Here is a 22,651-nt window from a genome sequence, read left to right as displayed (position 1 = left end):
TGTTAGATGAAGCAGTTCATCACAATCCTCATCATACTCCAGGGAACTCTATCTGGCTCAATTTCACTCGTTTTTGTTAACTGATTCTTCTGGGCATTTTAGGTTATGGTAACTACTGTAGACAGTGAGAACATGTGTCAGTTTATATCTTTAAAAGTAATTCATATTCCTAAAGATTAATTATGTAACACTTTGGGTTTTTCTTTAAACCCTTTGCTAAATTCATTTTACTTTTCCTTACAATACTGATCTTAAACATATGTAAACTCTGTAACCTCTATGCTTTTCACAATTTTCTCCTTATATTTTGTTCAGTGTAGTGATCCAAATGGACACAAAGTCATAAGACTATTTTCTGCACCATATAAATACTCGTTATGATATTCTTGACTTTAAACAGATATGACATAACCTACTTGTATTCAACTATGACCACAATTATCACAATATAATTTGTTTGATTATGTTTATATTGCCTAGAAAGAACTTTTTTAAAAGGATGATAAAGAAATACCACCTTTTATCCAGCATTTCTATGTAAGGTAATAATAAATTAAAAAGAAATTTTTAAATGAAAAGGAAAGAAACCCTGGCAGCTTAGCAACACCAATCAGTTTGGTGTTCTCCATAAACAACACAGATTTTAGAGTCAGACAGACTGAACTCAAATTCTGAGTCTGCTACTTATTAGCAAAGTGCACTTAACTGAGTCTTAATATCATCTGTGAAGTGATTTGAGATAGGATTTGAGATAGCAGGGCTAAGACAATGTACACTAAATTATTAGTGCAGTGCCCAGTACAAAGTAGGTATGGATTAGAGATGCCTATAATTTAAAAGTGAACAGGTAATTATTTGATGGCATGCTTTCACATCTTCTTCATGAGCAATCTAGGAAAAATAAAAGCCGCAGGCTCTACTATTGACCAGAGAGATCCATTTTGCTGCCTAGGGCATCTGGTCTTTCATCTGTACCCACAATTAGCTTTCCTAGTATTTTCTTTTCTAGTCCTAAAGTTTCAGTTATAAATTCAATTCATATCATCCACAAACGCGACCAGAGGTGAGAGACACGATACATTAGAACTGATCAAAACCTAACCATTAATTTACTTTCTCAAAACACTAAGAAAGCTTGCAATTTGTTACTGACTCCTCAGTTCTTACCTCAGCTCATATAGTTGGTGTAAAGATTAAACGAGTTATTGTACACAAAGCATGTAGCACAATTCCTAGGCACAGAGTTACACATGCAGTAAACTGTTAGCTTTGTTATTATTACTACTACACGGGAAGCATTATGTAGACACCTATACATAGTTGATTATAAATCAAGAAATCCAAATTCTATTCGCCATCTCACAAAGAAAATAGTTGATTATATAGACACAAGTATCAACCCTAGGTAGAAATATCTGCTTCTAATTATAATGAAAGATAAAAAAAGTATCAACAGACAAATCTGAAGACATTTCCAGGCAAACCATTCTGAGCTGCAACAGAGAAAAACATACTTTCCAAAGTCATATCAAAGATTAGTGAACATGAAGTCTATCAGATCTAATACCATGGAACAAAATGTCTACTAGGAAAAAATAGAAATTACATATGAGTGCTGTGAAAGCCAGAGCCCTAAAGAGTTGAAGTTTAACCCTTGAAACATGCACAGGCAAGGCATGCCAGGAACACATCTACAAAGACCAAGAACAGCAATCAATTTGCACATCTCAGGCCATACACTTAAAATTAACAGTTCCTAAATACACATGCTAACCCCCAAACAGCACTGAATGACCAGAAATATAAACTGAAAGTATATGATAAAAAAGTAAAATGATTCCATTCAAATATATCATATCATTTAAAAAAGAGCAGTCTGAAAAGTGTTTTCAACTAAAAGAAATGATCTTTAGGAATGAACTTACCGAAGCATTTTCAGTTCTTGTGCAGCTTTCAAAATGATTTCGTGCTGCCTCTGACTGAGAACCATTACCCCTCCAAGGCCTTGGTCAGAGTCTAAATTTGCATCGGACCCCATCATTTCAGAGGAATGATGTGAGGAGGACATATGTTCCGCCATGGGGGAATGTCTATCCACATCAGATGGGTACCATCTGTCTGACAACCGTTCTCTTTCCCAGTCCAGTCTGTCAGGAACATAATCTCGCTTTTCCCGCCATGTATCTCCTCTTTCTGGATACTCTCGAATCCTCAACTCACCCCTATCACGGAAATCTCGGTCATAACCATGGTCTCGATTTCTTTCTTCTCTCCATCTATCATCCCGATATCTATCCAAAGGTGGAAGAGGTGGGAGGGGTGGTAAAGGTGGAAGAGATGGAATATCCTGTTCATGAAACTGTGATTCTTGTTCATCCAGTGGTCTCCCATAATCTCTGTCCCACTCATTATCCAAATTTCTATCGTACATATCCATGGGTCTTCCAATCCGATCCACATCCCTGCCCAAGTCTCTCTCCATTTCCCTGCTGTAATCCTCATCCATATCCTGATCTCTCTCCCAATCATCCCACCAAGGGCCTCGCCTATCTCCATCATGAGACCTAGATGGTGGTGCTGAGAACCTCTCCTCTCTGTTATATGAATCTAATGTATCATCTTGATAGTCACGCTCACACTCTCTCCAGTATCTCTCTCTATCCCAGTCATCAAGCCTTTCTCGTTCCATTGGAGCATTTCTGCCATCTAATGGGAACTCTTCATGCCCTCTCTCTTCTCCATGGTTCCATGGAGCCCTAGGAGGCTCATCTCGATGATATGGATACATTTTCTCCCCACCATCTCCTGGTTCTGGTCTGAATGGACCTCTATCACGACTAAAATCTGGTCTGCCCAGTGCCCTTTCCCGACTGCCAGGCCCTCGAGGAGGTCCCCTCTCCCTGCTCCCAGCTCTTCGGGGTGGTACTCTCTCCCTACTTCCAGCCCTTCGAGGGGGTCCTCTCTCCTGACTCCCAGCCCTCCGAGGTGGTCCTCGTTCTCGACTGCCAGCTCTACCCCTGTCCTGGCTGCCTTGCAGACCACCTGGCACTTTCTCCCGACTGCTTCCCGGCCTCACCAACCCTCTGTCCCGGCTGCCTTCTCCTCTGCTCATCTTCTCTCGACTGTCTTCTCTTCTACCCATCATTTTATCACGAAAGTCTTCTTGCTTGACCAACCCAGGGCCTCGACTGATTGCCTGGCCTCGCCCTCTGTTTACTAGTCCTTTATCCCGTGTGTCTTCCATTCTGCTTTGCCCAGGACCTCTGTAGGATGAGCTGCTGCCTCGACTGCCTTCTAATCTATTATCTCTGCTATCTGGCCGAGGCAGCCCTTTATCTTGGTTGTTTTCTGAATGGGGCAGACCAATACCCAAAGGTTTAAAATCATCTGCCATTAATGATGATGATGTTGCTACTGCTGTTTCTCCCTCCATGGCCCCTGTTTTTGAGGGAAAAGTAGATTGAGAAGGTAAAGGTTTATTTGCAAGAGATACAGGCTGAGTAACAGCTTGGGCTTTGTCCATTTGAGTCTCCATACTTTGAGAATTCTGGTCCCAATCAGAAGTCTCTATGAGCCCTTCCGAGACTTCGCTTTTAGGTGGCTCTTGTTGAGAGTCGCTTAGATTCTCATTTGACTGAGCCGCCTTGGCATCCTTTATATCTGCAGCAATGGGAAATGTAGCTGATTGCATTTTAAAATTCTTCTGCTGGTTACTACTGGTGTCTGCTAATGATTCTTTGCTTCCTGAAAGAGGTTCTGCTTGTGACTTAGGCTGCTGCTGATGTTGCTGTCCAAAAGTTGGTTTGGGGCCTTTCCACTGTGGTCCACTCTGTCGAGGACTTAGGGATGTATTTGGGGTAATATAAAATTGAGATGCTGGCCCCCGGGGAATCATCCCCCATTTGCTTTTAGTGCCCTCTGCTGGGTGACCTTCATATCTGGGTCTTGGCCCATCGGGGCGATTTCCTTCAAAACGAGGCCCTTTGGGTCTCGGTCCTTCACACCTTGACCCTAAATCCTCAAATCTTCGAGGACCATCAAATCTACAAGTAAAACAAAAGATATTACTCAAGACAGTAAAGCAGAAAAGAAATTCTCCATGTAAGAATATTGAAGGCATTCTTGCCTTAGAATTTGTTTATAACAATGACTCTTCCAGTCATTAAACAAATCCTGTGTCATCTGTATCTCAGAACCAGTATGTTAAGGTGGCAGTGCTCAGAAGGTCTTAGGAAAGATTTTGGAAATCATGTCAGCATTGTCTACTTCACTTCAACACATCTCCTGCAGCAAGTCACTGATCTAGTGAGTTGTTAAAAAGCAATTATAGATATTTTGCCTTGGTAGCCACAAAAACTATTTTAAACAGAAAAAATTAACAAATTCTATAACTCTCGGAGTACTTTTAAAACTGAAAACTAAGTATGAAACAATTAGGAAAAACTAGCATAATTATAAATACTGTTGGAGCCAGGACTGATCTTGATTAACTGACAAAAATTAAAACAAACAAAAAACAACAACAAAAAACAAAAACCAAACCAGCAGCCATATCTTAAAGAGTGAGTTCTGACATTTTAAAAAGTCCAGGTAAAGATGTTTGTCCTATGGACTCACTCAATGAATAAACAATTCAAACTCACTGTCTGTCAGGCTCTACATTACATCTAAGAGATATGTGAATCAAATTTCACCTGTGCTCTCAAAGACTTTATAATCAGGCGGAGAGAGAATTTAAGAAATAAGTGTCAATAAGTGTAATGATTAAAGTCTATCTGTGTACAAAAGGGTAACAGGAGAAAATGGTCAATTCTACCTGGGCAGAGGAGCATTGTCCAATAAAGGCTTTATACAATAGAAGATACTCCAATTGCATTTTTCTTTTAGGTACCAGGAATTGAACTCAGGACCCTGCACTTGCAAGGCAGGGGTGGTGCCACTGAGCTAAATCCCCAGCCCTTAATTGCATCTTGAAAAACAAATTCTCTGAGAGCAGTTGCTGGAGTGTGGTGGAGATGAGGGGAATAAGGTGGCAAGAGCACATTAGGCTAAAGAAGCAATGTGAGAAAAGGCAGAGAAGTACATACCACTGTAACATGTTTGGATGTTCAAATAGTTTAGCATGGGTAAAGCTAAGGGGAGAATAGTATGGGGAGCTGGGAAAGAATGCGTAGCAAGGTAGCATACTATGAAATAAGGCAAAGAAGCAGGCAACCATCAGTCTCCCCAAGATCTTGTATACCTTGTGGCAGAAACTACTGCCACTCATTCCTCTCTTTTCTACAGTAATATAGCATCCATGTTTTTAACTAGGTCCCCAGACTGGAGACTCTTTCCCAACCTCTCTTGCAGTTAGAACTTGTAGCCAATGGGCAAAGAGTGAAAAAGATTCATACATTCTTCTGGGTTGTTCCTATAAAGGGAAAGTCATATTCTTTTTTTTGAGACAGGGTTTCATTGTGTAGTTTAGGTTAGTCCTGAACTCACTATGTAGCCCAGGCTGGCCTTGAACTCAAGGTGATCCTCCTATCGCAGCCTCCCAAGTGCTGGGATTACAGGTGGGCACCACCACACCCAGCACCATTTTTCTTTCATGCTGGCTCTGACATAGTGTTGAAGCATCCTGACCATATAAATAAGGGCAACATACCAAGGGATAGTAAAGTAACAAACCAGAAGGAACCTGGATTCCTGAGCCATCATACAAATCCTGAGAGAACAAATTTGTTAAAGCCATCTTCCTTTGGATCTGTTATAACAGATGAATTAATTTAGCTGGTTAAGGAGTTTGAAATTACTTTACAAGCACTTAAGAGCCACCAAATATGGTCTACCAAATATTGCTTTAGAAGAATAGCAGATGAATAAGGAGAAAAGATTACTTCTACAATCTGAGCAAGTGAGGAGATACCTATTTCGTTGCAATGATTAATAAGAGGATGTAGAAGAGATGTTAAAATGAGTGATCTGAAAAGTAGAACTGAACGACTTTATAACCAGTGGGAATAAACTAATCATGGAAAAAGCCTTTATGATTCCAAAGTATCTAGCTTAGGTGACTAAGGGAACAGCTTGATTCCTTTTATGCTTTTAATGAGAACTATGAAAGGTTTCATTGTTTGGGAAATCAATCAAGAGTAATAAATTCAGGTTCGGCAAAATCTTTAGCTCCCTTCCCTGTGACTTTAGGCTTTGTGAGTCAAAAAGTCATAGTTTCAAAGGCTGGAACACTTCCACCAGGGAACACAATAATGATTTTATCAAACTGAAGTTAAAATTACAACTTTGCTTTTTCTTACAACTTTTAAAACCTCATACTTTGAGGTTCTGAATCAATAGGCAAAGAAGAGTTACTTCCCATCCTAGCTGGGTTGACTGATTTGACTTTTAAGAGGACAATCGGTTAGTACTGGAAATAGGGGTAAAGAGGGGTATGCATGAAACATAAAAGGTCCTCCAGGACACCTTTTAGTACTTCCATGACTTATAATGAAAGTCAATGGAAAGGTACAGTAACCTAATTAAGACAGGACTGCTAACAGCTAAGACCTTTCAAGAACATGGGGCTGGGGATTTAGCTCAGTGGCACTGAGCCTGCCTCACAAGTGCAAGGTACTGAGTTTGATCCCTGGTACCTGGGGCAGGGGGCCAGGGGGTGGAGAAAAGAAAATCTCACACTGTAGGTGTTCCCTATGTCTAATGTCAGTTGAATATCCTTTACACCAAGATAGAATACGTAAAGGTAAAAATTTCCAAAGATGAATGTCATTATATTGTATACCTAAAAATGTACCAATAAAATTTAAAAAAGGAACAAAGGTCTAGGTCACCCCATCAGGCAGGGAACCAGAACTAGCTGAGGTGCTTATTGAGAGAAAAGGGATATGGAAGTAGGTAGTTGTAAATACCAACTCTGAGCACATGACCTGGCACAGAAATAAGAACTGTAATAATTATGAGCATTTCTTCCTCACATGTGTGCATCTGAATATAGTATATGCCTATTTTTGGTTATTTGTTTTCTTTCTCATCTAACAGAAGAGGTGTGAATAGTAAAATTATATCTAAGTATTTAAGTTACACAGAATCAAAGAGAAAGTGTGAATTAGCTGGAAGAATGAACATTACCCCCAAAGACAAAATAGGGACTTTATATCTTGTTCTTGGGGGAAGATTAGTATTTTAAGTTCAGGGCTAAAAGCCTCATGTTAGGTACAAAAATTTCCCTCCATATTCAGAAACATGTGAGAAAGGGAATTTTGGAAATGAAGTTCAACCTAACCCAGCTGACACTTTACAAACTTACCAGAAGGAATTTAAACATACATAAACCCACAATAAATGGGGGGCATCAACATATCAAACCACAAATTTTTAAATTCTGGAAGACAGAACAAATATGAGTGGTAACTTGCACAGCAGAAAGAACATGACATTAGAGTGTTGGCAGTAAAGGGGAATAAAATAAAGATGGGGCTGGCTATCCCATAGAACCCCAGGGAGAGTGAGGGCACCAGGGATTCTGGGGAAAGACAGGAATAAAACTCGGGGCTAAAGATACATAGACTAAATCTAGATTCTGAACCATCAACTGACCTTTCCATAGGTTGAAGGTCCCTAGATCCTTGTATTTGAGGGTCCTGTCATAGTAGTAAATAGTTCCTTATCCTATCCTCTAAATAAAGCCAACCCTGACAGATGACAAACCCCATACATGTGCCCAGAGCTCCCAATCAGCTTGTCAATGTCTCCCACTCTGAAATAAAAATGGACAGCAGAGGATCATTTGATATTGGAGAAACGCCTCTAAAACAAGAAGAGACGAAAGAGATAATAGGATACAAATCTGGAAAAAGCAGAGATTAATGTGAAAAATAGAAGATGAAAGCACATCCCACTTGAAGTGATATCCTCAGTGAGATTTCTTAAGAACAGACTGATTGTAGTCTTTAAAAAACTCAGATTCTTTCAAAAAAAAGTATTCCTATGATTCAAGAATTATGTTTTTCCTTTTTCCTTTTTTAAATTTATTATATTAAAAAACCAGAAACAAAATACTCTGTAGAAAACTTTTTCAAATTCTCAAAGAAATACAATAAAAAGGGTCACAAGGTAAAGTATCTCAAGAAATACAAAATTATGATAGGGGTGGTGGTGCACACCTGTAATCTCAGTACTCTGGAGGCTGAAGCAGGACTAGTGCAAGTTCAAGGCCAGCCTGGGCTACATAGTGAGTTGAAGGCACGCCTGAACTACACAGTGAGACCCTGTCTCAAAAAAAAAAAAAAAAAAGACAAAAATAATTAATCCAAGAAATCTAAAATTCTACTACATCCAAACAAATCTACTACATCCATCCAAAACAAAACAAAGAAAAAACCAAAACATAATGAATAGCTCAAAGAAATTTCCCAGAGTTAAGAGACTCCAATCTCCAGACAGAAAGAGCCCAGCACACTGAGTACTCAGTACAGTTAAAACAAACAAACAAATCACTATGAAATTTCACAACACTACAGAGAAAAAAAAGTTTCAGGAGGGAGGATGGGGGAGTAATCAAACCAGGAAAAGAATCAAAACAGCACAATAGCTATTTTAGGTGACAGAAGAAAACACAACAATGACCCCAAATCCCTGAGGAACAGTTATATCCAACTTCAAATTCTATCTCCACATTGCTAGTCAAGTTGAGATAAGGCACACTTACACTTATACAGACAAGTATGAGAATAAGGAAACTTTAAGACATGTGAAGACTCAAAACATTTACTTTCTACCCACACTTTCTTAGTATGCTAGTTGATCAGGCACTCTGGGAAAAGGAGGCACTAAATTCTAACAGGAAGCCATGAAATTCAATTAACACTCGACTCCAATCCCCCCAAACAGTCAAGGAAAATGTAGTAATTAATAGCCTTATGAAAAATCTGCAGAGCAACCAACCAGCCCAAAGAATGTGTGACTCTGGGAAAGAGATCCTTTCTGTCAACCCCAAAGAGAAAAGAAGATGGTACTTCCAGGAGCAGGGATGGAAGATTATTTTAAAGAAGAAATTGTAAAAGATAAGAGCACTAGAGATTCTAGACAAAGGTATTACACAAAAGAAAATAATTACAGTACATTACTTAGTTCTACAATAAACATGTATAAAATCATGTAAAAATTAATGATTTATAAAAAGTTACCAATATATTGGGCAGATGGGTTTAGAGAGTAAGAAACAAACTTTTATCAGAACAGGAAGTAAATGTATAGTATCTAAAATGCATACATCAACCCAGGCATAGTGGCTCATACCAGTAATCCCACTATTTGGGAGGCTGTGGCAGAATTGCCATGAGTTTGAGGCCAGCCTGGGCTACACAGTGACTTCAAGGCTGGCCTAAACTATATAGTGAGAACCTGTCTCAAAAAAACAAACAGAAAATGCGTAAGTCAAGAAAGGAGTAGCATGTTGTTTAGTGTTAAGAATAAAGACAGCTGGGCCGGGGATTTAGCTCAGTGGTTTCACCACCTGCTGCGCAAGTACAAGGACCCAAGTTCGATCCCTGGTACCAAAAAAAAGAATAAAGACAGCTACCCAAAGAGAAAGCCAAAGAATTAAAAAAGTGTACCATTAGGGAACACATCTAGAGTGAATTGGGGTAGTGGATGGCCATTTTGCTGGGTTTTTAAAAACCATGTGTATGTCTTACTTTGATAAAAATATAAAATGTTTTTAACAGGCACAGAGAGAGGATTAGCCCTCATCAGGAGAAGGGCTGCTTCTTCTACAAGAAAGAACACAGTGGCTAGGCATGGTAGAGCATGCCTGTAATCCTAGCATTTGGGTGACTGAGGCAGGAGGACAGCCGCAAGTTAGAGGCCAGTTTGGGCTTCATAGTGAGTTCAAGACCACCCTGAACTGACCACAGTGAAACCCTGCCTCAAAAAACAAACAGGCCACTGGGTTCTCTCTTGCATGGTGGCCCTCACACTGTAGGGTGTACCTTTCCTACTTTTCCTTGGCCCAAACTCACTCTCCAGAGCCCGTTTCTTTTCCTACCTTTAATAAAACTTTGCTACTGTTAACAGAAAGAAAGAAAGACAGACAGACAGAAAGAAAGAACATAGTAAAAATAAGGGCTAGGAGGAAGTTTTATTGGTTCTGACAGCCTTGAGTTCCTCTGTGAGACAGGAATCCAAATTAAGGCTATAAAGTGAAATTAAAATCTTTGCTGAGACTGAGAAAGCAGCAATAGGGTAAATGGTCTATGCAAAGTAGGGAAGACCTGACAGCTATCAAGGGAAAAGGGGAAAGGAACAGACCAGGTACTTGTCAAAGCATGAAGTCATGATGTTAAAGATGGAGATCACATATTCACAGACAGAAAAAAGTAGGCTGCTTTAGGGTTTGCAATGGTTTGGTCCCCTTTCTTGAAGTTATATTTATTAATTTCAAGTAACCATAATAATAATACTTCAGATCATTTTAGTTGTATAAAATCATCTGTTTTATTTAATTAATGTGGTAAGACAAGGCTATCTTTCACAATATCCGAGTCGGACGAGAAACCTCATCAAAATATTACCTAGTAGTATAACAAATTCTGAATATAAACATGCTGCTATTCTAAATAAATTGTGAATGCCTTGCGAATTTTACTCATGACTGATATTTTGGCATAAGCAATATTTATTGAAAACTTGCTGTCAGGTACTATGCTAGTGTTAGAAATAGTCACATCTAACTTCAAGGAGCTGATGGTCCAGAAGAAGAGACAAACAGATCAACAATCAGAACAGAATTCAAGACATATGGGTCATGTCTGCACTGCTAACCAGTGTCCCTGTGTCTGACCACTGGGAGAGTCCCAACAACTAATGAAATGCCCTTCGTGCAGGAACAACAGAAGTATAAAGCAAAAAGGGCAGGAAAAGGATTCCAGACAAAGAAAAGAGCATGTTTAAAGAACGGATGAATGGATAAAAGAGGCACTAAAAGGGGAACAGATAACAAGAAAACATGGCAGAAGGGTTGATAAAAGTAATAAAAAGGCAGAGTAATTTGCTTTCAGATGAAAGTGATGGTTAACAGCCAAAGGCTGTCATTTTATTTTCATTTTGGGGACCAGGAAAATGTTGCAACCTTTTGAAATATACTTTTAACACTATATATACGAAGGCAAATATTTATCACTACTCCATTTTCAAATTTCCAAAACTCACAGATGTTACAAAATGAGAAACAACCAAAACTTTTGACATTTATAAAAGTAAAGAGCTTTGAGGCCTTTGGAATAAATATATGAAGAGAAATTCATAATAAAAACAAACCATTTCAATAGCAATACAATAAAATACTATGACCTTTATTACATGTAACGACATGTATTCAAAATATAATAAAAACATAGTATGTATTCACTAAACACAATCATAAAGTTTCATGCACTTTGGCTCATTGGTTAGATGAAAAGAAAAATAAACATTTGAGGTTTAAATATGTAGAAAAATTTTGTTAAGTGTTCCACAAATCCCTACAAAATAAAAACTCTATGCCAGAAGTGGTGGTTCCTGCCTGTAATTGTGCTTGGGAGGCTGAGGCAGGAAGATTGCTGTGAATTTGAGGCCAGCCTGGGCTACACCGTGAGTTCAAGGCCAGCCTGAACTACATAGTGAAATCCTGTCTCAAAAAAAAACAACCTCCCCACAAAGACAACAACAAGTAAAACTTAAAACTAGGTATAAAACCCTCTAGAGCTAGAATTTTAAAATTTGATATAAAATTTCCAAATTGGGTATAAAGACTTAAGAGGTATGATGCAATACAATTACCCTTAAGCAAGATATTGTCTTATCACTATTTAGTTCCATCAACAGACCATGGGAATTACAAGATACCAAATTCTGGAATCAAATTCCTTCTCTTTTAGTCTTCTTGTAAAATTAATGCCTGACTTCTATTGTCCATAACCAAGGTCCTAAAATAAAAATTCCCAAAGACAAATAATCACTGTAAATATGAGCAATCATAACAAATGGAAACAAAAGTAAAGTGTTCCTCGTAGCCTACTAATTCTAATTCAAGTAAGACAGCTATAGAAAGAACGAGGTGCATGATTCCAATCCTAAAACCAATCAGAAACCTTGATATTATAAAGGTGTCAATTATTTCTCAAAATAGTCAATAGATTCTATACCATGCTCATCAAAATTCGAGCAGGGTTTAGAAAACTGACAAGATGGTTCTAAAGAAAATGATCAAGATAATACAACACATGGGTCAGCAAACTACTGGAATGGGCCAAATATAGTTAAGAGTGGTTTTTTAATATTTTTAAGGATTAAAACGAGAAAAAAAAAATTTGACAGAGACCAAATGTGGCTAACAAAACATAAAATTATTTACCAGATGGTCCTTTACAGAGAAACTAATCCTTGACCTAGAAGCACAGAAGTAGAGAACTTACAGTGACAGATATCAGGATTTATTATAAAACTACAGTAATTAAAGCAGAGTGATACTGTTGCAAGGATAGACAGACAGACCATGGGAACTGAAACCAGAAATAAACACATTAGACACTTGATCTGTGATGGAAACACTGCAAAAGAGTAGGGAAGCATGGTCTTTTAACAACTAATGTTGGGGTCTACTGCATAGCCATATGGAAAATAAGGAACCTGGATCCCTATCTGACACCATACACTAACAAAAGATCAATCCTGTATAGAGTGTTAATTTAAAAACAAAAGGTAAACCAATAAAAGACAGAAAAAAGGAGAGTAATATGTACATGGTCTTGGAGTTTTCTAAACAGTATACCAAAAAGTACTAACTATAAAGGAAAAGATTTATAAACTAGACTATTAAATTAAAATCAAGAATTTCTATTAATCAAGAGACAACATTAACCCTTAGGATTCATCAAGGTTTACTGGATCCAATTAGTTTCTAACAAAAACAAAAAAACCCTGTTAAACAGTTTTTTATTATTATTATTATTATTATTAGAGACGGAGTCTCGCTGTGTAGTCCCGGCTGGCCTTGAACTCGTGGTGATCCTCCTGCCTCAGCCTCCCAAGTGCTGGGATTACAGGCGTGTGCCACCATACCTGGCAAGAGTTCTATTTGTAAAGACAGATATTTCATGATTTCTTTTCTTACAGATGTACTAAACAAAAATATTTAATTTTTAAAAATTAATAAAACATATATTATCTCACAATTACCATGTGGGTCCACTGAATCCTTTCAAAACTCTAAGATTAATTATGAGATCTTAATGATTTTTCCTGATTTTTTTGTCTGTTTGCTTGTTTTGTTGTTTTTTGAGACAGAGTCTTGCTACGTAGCCCAGGCTGGTCTCAAACTCGCAGTGATCCTCCTGCCTCAAGCCTCCTGAGTGGTAGGATTACAAGTGTGCACCACCACAGTCAGCTCCCTATAGATCTTGTGAAAGTCTCACCTTACCACATTAATTGAATAAAGCAGATGATTTTATACAACTTCTGTAATCTAAAGCATTATTATGGTTACTTGGAATTATATGTATAACTTCAAGAAAAGGGACCAAACCATTGCAAACACTAAAGGAGCCTACCTTTTTCTCTCTGTGAATGTGATCTCTGTCTTTAACATCATGACTTCATGCTTTGACAAATCCCTGGTCTGTTCCTTTCCCCTTTGCCCATGATAGCTGTCAGTATTGGAGATTGAACCCAGGGCCTTACACAAGCCAAACAAATGCTCTACCACTGAGCTACATCCCTAGCCCGTGCAAACAATGTATTTTTTTTTTTTGGTACCAGAGATCGAACTCGGGACCTTGTACTTTCAAGGCAGGCAGCAGAACCACTGAGCTAATTCCCCGGCCCCAATCAATGTATTTTTAATAACAGGAGAAAATATAGTGCTGTCATCCCCTTAGTTATTAAACAGGAAGTATTTATTTTGTGGCAAGAACCTGTACCATCTTGATTTGCTAAAATGATGTATAACACAAATATTTCATCTTTTGTAATGCTTATGTGTTAAAATTTACTTGTTGCAAAGCAAGCATATTTAACTCTCAAATTATTTTTTTTTTTTGGTACCGACAACTGAATTCAGAACCTTGTGCTTGCAAGGCAGGCATGGCACCACTGAGCTAAATCCCCAGCACTCTCAAAATTTTAATTTAGCTTTTAAAGTAGTTTTTCACTATCTTTTAAACTTTTTCTGTAAAATTTAAAATAAAAAGTCCATTGGACCTAGATGGTAAATGCTAGCAACTACTTTCCTGGTATACAGAGGGTTAAATTAAAAGTGCTACAGAGAAATCTCCAATACATTGTAATGGATAGAAAAGCTGATACCTTCTATTATCACGATACCACTAAACATCCACCAAGACTGCTAAAATTTAAGCTTAACAATAGTGTTGACAAGGATGCAAAAATCTGGGTCACTAAAACACTGCTGGTGAGAGTTGTAAACATAACCACTTTGGAAAACTGCTTAACAATATATATAAATGCAGAACATGTACAGACCCTATGATCAAACAATTCCAATCCTTTAAAAAGATTGTGGTATATTCATATAATGGAATAGCACAGGAACAAGAATGAACAAGCTACTACAACACAAAACATGGGTTAATCTCACAATACAGTGTCAAAGATGCCAGGCTCAAAAGAGTACATACAGAATGACTCCATTCCATATTTACAATATATCTAAACAAAATTAAGTACACACACACACACACACACACACCAGAAAAGAAATACACAGCACCAAAACCACATAGCAGTATTTTTCATGATAATCAAAAAACATCAATGACCATCAATATCAGAAGGGATAAACAATTATGGTATAATTCATACAATGGAATATTGTACAGGAATGAGACTGCTACACATAACATGGATGAATCTCATAATAATACAATGTCATATGAAAAACACTCAAAGAGTATTACAGTATTGTATCATTAATATAAAGACCAAAAATGGGGATTCTATGTTATAAAATGTCAGTATAGTGGTTATCTTTGGGGTGGAGGGAAGTGACTCAAAACGGAGACAAAGAAGACTTCTTGAACACTAGTAATTTCTATTTTTTGATCTGAGTAGTGACAACATGAGTATACCTACTTTGAGAAAATTCATTACGTTGTATACTTAAGATTGTGCTACTACTCTGTATGTCACCATTAAACTAAAAAGATTTATTATTGAAAAATGAAAGGTTCTGGGAAATAAACATCCACTGATATGACAGTTTATTGGAGCAACAGTAGTTTTCTGGAAGACCTGGTGAATCCAACAATACACATACATACAGTGCCAAAACAGCAGCCCAGATGCTGAACAATGCAGTATGCTATTAACATTTGATGTAGTTTTGTCACTTGACTTTCTGGAAATCTTTTAAAAAACAGCCTATATCTGGATTTTGCAAAAATTTAAAGCAATTTACAATATTTATTTATTTCGCTTTTTTGAGACAGGGTCTCGCTCTGTAGTTCAGGTTGGCCTTAAGCTCACTATGTAGCCCAGGCTGGCCTCAAACCTGCAGCAATCCTCCTGCTTCAGTGTCTGGAGTATTGGGTTTATAGACATGCACCACCACACCCAACCACAGCATGTTACTGATAAATTACTTTAGCTGTGTTAATTCTTGTTTTTCTACCCAGTTTTGTTAAAAAAAAAAAAAAAGTGGCTTATCATGTTATGTTTACAGCAAAATCTGAATTAACTAATAAAGGAAGTTCACAAGTTACCATAATAGTGTAGATTATTCTTACTTCAGTACTTCAGTCCCTTTCAACAAGTTTCCCAAATGTGTGTGCGTGTGTGCGTGTGTGTGTGTGTGTATGTGCTATATAGTCTGCCAAAAAATGTATACACACTTTAGGAAAAAAAAAATGGTATGATATTTTTTCAACAGATGGTGTTATCCTCGTATGGGGGACCCTAGAGGATGTGGTATATTGCAGAAAACTCACTACACTGCCAGCCCTTAGAGAAGAAATTGAAAATGCATGTGCATGCAGCAGTCTCAATGACCAAGGTTACCCAAGCAGCGGTTTGCCATATTAATAAATGTCTGGAAGCTAATGGCCACTACTTTGAGCACCTCTTGTAATTATAGAGGTCAAAGGTAACTTGTGATAATTAGTGATATTTAATCATGATATTTAGTATTAAAATATTTATAGAAGTGTTTCTGTTCCTGAAGTATGTATACCTTTTTGGGGTGGTATCTCACTCTCCTTTTCTCTCACACACACACACACACACACACACACACACACACACACGATTAAATGTAAAGGTAAGTGTAAGGCCTTAGAAAAAACCAATTAAACAACAACAACAACAACAACAACAAAAACCAACTGCATAGGTTCAGAGTGAGACAGACCTAGTTTAATAACTAATGTGAAAAAGGTCGGGAAGCCAAATGATGTCCAAATGATGTTAAGCTCAATAGGAGTCAAAATTTAAGAGTGCTTACAAAAACAAACTGTTAAGCTAGACAAGCACCTATGTTTAATGAAGATGGGCTCATGGTCCTCTGCATCTGTGTAAGCGTTTCTTCTGAAGAAGCCTAACAAAAATAATGGCCCTTCAAAGAACAGTGAGCAGTGGAACAGAAGGAGGCTAAAATCCATGAAAATGTGAAAAAGAAAAAAAAGGGAATGTGAGTTTAAGTAACAGGCAGAGTCCAGTGGGTAAGACTGGGTGGTAAGACATGATGGGAATTATTAAACAGCAACAGAAATATTAAACAGCAATATTAAACAAATACTGCAGAAGAAGAATAGAATTTATTCTGTGTTGTTCCACAGAAGCAGATCTAGAATCAACAGGTAGAAGAAGTTACAAAAACACATTTAGGTTCAAAGGAAAAAATAAACTTTCTATGAAACTGTCAATGCTGTCTATGGCAGTGTTCTTTATCACACTGCCAATATTCAGAGTCTATCAACTGATGCTGGGTGTGGTAATGCACACCTGCAATGGCAGCACTCTGCGAGGCTGAGGTAAGAGGACTGCATATTCGAGCCCGGCCTAAGCAACTTAGTGAGACCTTGTCTCAAAATTATTTTTAATTAGGGCCAAGGATTTGGCTCAGTGGTGCTGACACCTGACTCGCAAGCACAAGGTCCTGAGTTCAATCCCTGGCACCAAAAAAGAAAAAGATATATATAAAATTATTTTTAATTAAAAGAGCTGAGGATGTAGCTCAATGTGAAGGCCCTCGGTTCAATACCCACTACCACACTCATACACACACATGTGCACACATACACACAAAGTTCCTCAACCACCTGTCAAAGAAAGTAAAAAGGATTTAAAGTAGCTCAAAGGGCCATAGATTCTAATCTTACCATATCCATTTTTTAGCTATGTCATCTAAGGCAATTTATTTATACCTCTCCAAATCTCAGCTCTCCTTATCTATTTACCTCATGATACTACTGACAGGAATAACTAAGGTGATGCACAGAAGATCCAGCATAACAAACTAAAATGCAACACAAATGTGAATTGCTGTAGAGAGGTATTGCAATAGATCATTGCTAAGATCCTTCCAGCACTGCGATTATTAACTGTACCTTTGAGGTAACAAAAAAATTAAGTACTAAATGTACAAGGCCAAGATTTGGTATGCAAAGAGAGAAAACATCAATATGACAGAAATCAAGTGAGCAGGAAATATACATTTCAGGAAGTGTTAAGAATGTACTTCCTTGATAGCAAATTAGTCTGCAGATCTAAAAGACAATGCTCAATACAAATTCAATTCAAGATGATGAGACAATTGCTAAATAAATCAAGACTATAAATGTATTTGTAATCACTGATAGCATGAATCTGAATACTAACATTAAACACAGTGCTTAAATAGTGTTTTTCTTTTGGGAACCTTCTAGACTCAGGTTCACTCTCCCAGCTACCTGATCCTGACTGACCAAGTTACCTATCCACTCAGCTCTAGTCTATAAACGGTAAATGTGGAATAAACGGCAATTCACAGGTTGCTGAGAAGACTTCCCTGAGATCATAAGGTATGTAAGGTCTCTAACAAAGCTTCTTGGTACACCGAGGAATTCATGTTAATTACACCCAACTCTCTCAACTTTGATTTTGGATGGAATTTTGTACCACATTGTTTTCAGAATTTTAAACTGGGGAACAAACATAAGTTTTCAAATGTTAAAATAAGATTTAAATTTAAAATAATGATATAGGTCCATAGATACTGAAATGGAAAGCTAAACAATATAGATACACAGAAAAAGTAAATTATAAGACAATATACTCAGTATGGTTCTATGTTTGACGTACTTTTTAAAATAACTATTTCTCAATTGTGGAGTTAAGTGACTTTTTCTATACGTTTAAAAATAATGTCTGAATTCTATATAAGAACTATGTATTTCTATTACAATTTCCGGCTGGAAAAAAACACTGATTGAATGTATTTTTCTATAGGAACACTATCATTTAGGTCAACTTGGAGAGAAAAGCATGTAAGGTCCTTGAGGGCAGGGATTTTTTCAGTTCTGTTATACTCACTGTTGTAAGCACAAAGCGGGCATTTTAAAAAGATAAATAATAAATATTATTTCTGAAGCTAAAAAGTGAATAAGAAGTGATAAGCATTACTTTAAAACACTACTTTCATTTTGGGCTGTAATCTCTACAAACTGTATAGGATAAAAGTTACATTATAGGAATAGGGGTATGTTACCTTTTCTAGGTGACATTATGTCACAACTAATTAGCCAATAATACTAATGTTATTAACTGTAAACCAGGAATGTCTAAAAAGTACAAAGAGACCACAAAAATTGTATAAATTAAGCTTTTGATTCCATCAGAGCCCATGCAACAAAAGTCAACAAAACAGCCAAATTTAAAAAAAAAAGCAGACCTACCGTGGGCCTCTTGGACCTTCCAAGTAACTGCTTCTAGGAGGATCTGGAAGCAGTCCACCTGACCTCACTGGCATGTCCTTGGCTGTAGTGACTGACTGAGATGGAGCAGCTGAAGAGTCCCCAAGTCCTGGCTCAGATGAGAAGGAACCGTATGGCAGAACAGATTTGCTCAGAGTTTTAGAATTCATTTGTTCTGACTGTAATGCAGGGTGGTATGTTGAGGGCGGGCCTGAACCAAAAGACACAGGAGTGGGAAGCAGTGCCGGTCTAGGTTTTTCTGGAACTTGTGAGCTCTGAGAACCAGAGCCCTGTGGAACTGGGGCTGCTGTTAACTGAGGAGGTAGCCCTTGTGGAACTCCAGGGGGAGGTATTCCTGGAGGAGGTGTGGCTGAAGACAACGGTGGTGGGAGGGGCAGGATAGGGGGAGGTGCCCCTGAAGAGAGAGATGGTGGGGGAAGAACAGGTGGTGGCCCTGCAGAAGAGAGGGAAGGTGGGGGAAGAACTGGTGGTGGCCCTGCTGAAGACAGTGATGGAGGCATCCCTGGAGGGGGCACAGAAGTTGGAAGAGAAGGAGGCATCACAGGTGGGGGCATGGCAGGTGGTGGCACAGTAGCAGGTAGGGCAGGGGGCATTACTGGTGGTGGCAATGATGGAGGCAATACTGGAGGGGGCATTGTTGGTAGAGGTGGAGGCATCTGAGAATATGGAACAAAAGGAGGTGGCATCGACATGTTCCCCATATACTGGTTCTTCATGTTCTGAAATGAATTGACTTTCTCCTGGAGATAGGTCTGAGTGGCTTTCATATGTCCCTGCCACGTTTTCCACTGCTTCTCATATTCCTGAAGCTGATCTTTATGAGGATAAGAATGGAGCTGTTCCTCCCATAGCTGAAACTCTCGCTCCCATTCTTGGTAGAGATGTTGAAACTGTTGCTGCTGCATCTCATAATGCCGCAGCTGTACATCTACAGACATGGTCTACAAATAAAATGACAAAAGTTATTTCAAAACACTCATACAAGAGAATTAATCATAAGCTAAAATATTAATGAATCAAAGGCATGTAAAGCCTTAGGAATTTAGAACACTAAAGACTTTGGGAGGCTAAGTATAAGCTTGCTAAATCCTTTCAATGATGATCACTCTTCTTTCTTCCTTTGGCTTATTTAGCTAATTTATCACAGAGCTGGAAAAAAACAAACAAATACTAAAGCAAATAGCTACATCAGCAGTATTTTTCAAATTTTTATTATTAATACATTTATATAAAAATGTAAATGGATTTATATTAATATATTGTATAATATAGATTATATTAACATTTATATTTTGTGATACACTATAAAAATATTATACATACACACATTTATTTACTTATTTTTGGTGAATCTGGGGATTAAACCCAGGGAGTGCTGAGCTACTTAGCAGCCTTTTTAAAAAGTTTATTTTGAGAAAGTCTGTTACCCAGGTTGGGCCTGAACTTGAGATCCTCCTGCCTCAGCTTCCCAGAGTGCTGGGATTACAGGCAAGTGCCACCATGCCTGGCTGATTTTTCAAGTTTTTAACATTACTAAGGGTCATTTTAAGATATTATAAAATGATCTACTGCTAGAGATCTATATATACAAGATTATATCTCAAAGATACAAGACATACCTAAGTTGGTTTATCATTTTGTGATACCATATTGTTTCCTCAGTCATTTCTCTGTTTTGTTTTTTTTTTTGTTTGGTACTGGGGATCAAACTCGGGTCCTTCCGCTTGCGAGGCAGGAGGAGGAACCACTGAGCTAAATCCTCGGCCCTCATTTCTTTGTTACTAGTGTTTTGTACCCAAAAACACAAGTTAACTTGCACTTATGTGGCAAAAAAAAAAAAAAAAAAATCGCTATTTTTGTTTTGTTTTTTTGAGGGGTGCTATTATGCATTGAACCCAGGGCCTTTGCCCTGAGCTATAAAAACACACACATACTTTTTGTTTGTTTGTTTTTTGAGACAGTCTTACTATGTAGTTCAGACTGACCTCGAATTCGCTATGTAGCACAGGCTAGCTAGCCTTGAACTCAGTGATCCTCCTGCCTCAGCTTCCCAAGTGCTGGGATTATGCGTATGCGCCACTGTGCCTGGCTAAAATCCCCAATTCCTAAATCTTTCAATAACAGTACTCTAACATCTCACCCAAACTGACATGATCAGGAGACTCCACTCTACCCAGCCTCCCTAAGAGAGCCCACTGTACCTACCCAATCCCCCAGATAATATGACAGATAACTGCTCGGACATCCCTTGGGAAACATCTAATTGTCAACATTTGATATCTTTAGTCCTTCACACTCAAATTTCTTTCAGGAATAATAAATCCTTTACATATTCTTGATTCACCTTCCTATGTGCCATCTATAGAAGCACTTGCCTGTATATGTGGTGGCTGCTGTATAATCTGCTGGTATTGCTGTAGGATCTGCTGTAACTGAGTATGTTTCTGCATTATTCCCTGATATTGGAAGCCGACTCGATGTTGCTGGTGCTGCTGCCAGTGTGCTGCTGCAGCCTGCAACTGTTTTAACCTGGCATCTTCTTCTGGGTCCTCAGACTAAAGGTAAAAGAGGAAAGACTTTTTGAGTAAGTCATAAAACAGCAACCAAATTAGTCTTTTATAAATGTATTATAAAGTCCACAATCCCTACAGGTCAGGCTGATCAAGAAAAACTGCTCTAGATAAAACACATAGCCCTGTATTATCATCATGGATACTAATACAAAAGAGTTTATAAATTCCATAGTCTTCACTGGACTAACAATCTCACTGTTCTTACACAGGAAAACTATTTCCCTAGCAGAAAGAGTACCTACCATTATAGTCCTTTTCACTCTGAGAACCCCACCCCCACACCATCACTTTATACAATGGACGACAATGTAACAACCCCCCCCCTTTACCGGGGCTCAAACTCAGGATCTTGCGCTTGCCAGGCAGGCACCGGCACCAGAGCTAAATCCCCAGCCCTTATAATGTAATATTATGATTCAATAATGCTGGGAGAACAATGATCTTCGGACCAATGTGATAAAATCCCATGTTCTAGGCACTATGCTATGTATGGCAAAGCTGATCACATTTTTTCTGATACTGGAAATCGAACTCAGGACCTTGCGCTTGCCAGGCAGGCACAGTGCCACTGAGCTAAATCCCCAGCCCAAAGCTGATCACATTTAATGCTTTAACGGCTAACATAGCTATTATATGAATATTCCCATTATGCAGATGAGGCAGTTGAAGTACAGAATGGTTAACTGACTTGCCCAGGTCACCACCAGCAAAGTGACAGTTCCTAAACTACAGCTTAGGCAACTGACCCTGAAAGGGGAAGCTTTTAAGTATTTCCCTGTGCTGTCATTGTGAAGACACCCAGGAATCTTCCTTTAGCACTGAGACACACTCAATTAAGAACAGTATTGGGGCCAGGGATTTAGCTCAGTGGTTTTGCCGCTTGCCTTGCAAGAGCAAGGACTGGAGTTCGATCTCCAGCACCAAAAAAATAAAAGCATAGTGCCTAAGGCCCGGGGATTTAGCTCAGTGGTGCCGCCGCCTGCTTGGCAAGCACAAGGTTCCTAGTTCAATCCCTGGTACCAAAATAATAAAAAAAAAAATAGTGTCCAAGTCTTCCCTTTCACTTACACCAGGAAAATTTCCTTTTCTAAACCTGATAGGGCAGACATCTGATTA

The 22,651-nt window shown here is 38.3% G+C and overlaps 1 protein-coding gene across 3 annotated transcripts in view; it reads right to left on the bottom strand.

Annotated features, from left to right (window-relative positions):
* Nucleotides 1-22,651, bottom strand: part of Ylpm1 (YLP motif containing 1) — a 66,009-nt gene that overhangs the window by 28,578 nt on the left and 14,780 nt on the right. For 2 of the 3 annotated variants that reach the window (XR_015445041.1, XM_004837193.4), the window contains exons 3-5: nucleotides 21,338-21,517; nucleotides 18,924-19,903; nucleotides 1,926-4,043 (exon numbers count right to left, since the gene is read on the bottom strand). Coding sequence is in view for 2 of the 3 variants with exons in the window: in XM_004837193.4 (XP_004837250.1) it covers nucleotides 1,926-4,043; nucleotides 18,924-19,903; nucleotides 21,338-21,517 (3,278 nt within the window). In the remaining variant the exon portion in view is untranslated. The remainder of the gene's footprint in view (nucleotides 1-1,925; nucleotides 4,044-18,923; nucleotides 19,904-21,337; nucleotides 21,518-22,651) is intronic. The other variant, XM_021246421.2, reaches the window with a different exon arrangement.

This window comes from Heterocephalus glaber, unplaced genomic scaffold, assembly GCF_053883595.1.
Source record: "Heterocephalus glaber isolate CG9 unplaced genomic scaffold, H.glaber_assembly_v1.0 deba00001608, whole genome shotgun sequence".
Taxonomy (NCBI): Eukaryota; Metazoa; Chordata; class Mammalia; order Rodentia; family Bathyergidae; genus Heterocephalus; species Heterocephalus glaber.
This window is presented reverse-complemented; position numbering and strand designations above follow the sequence as displayed.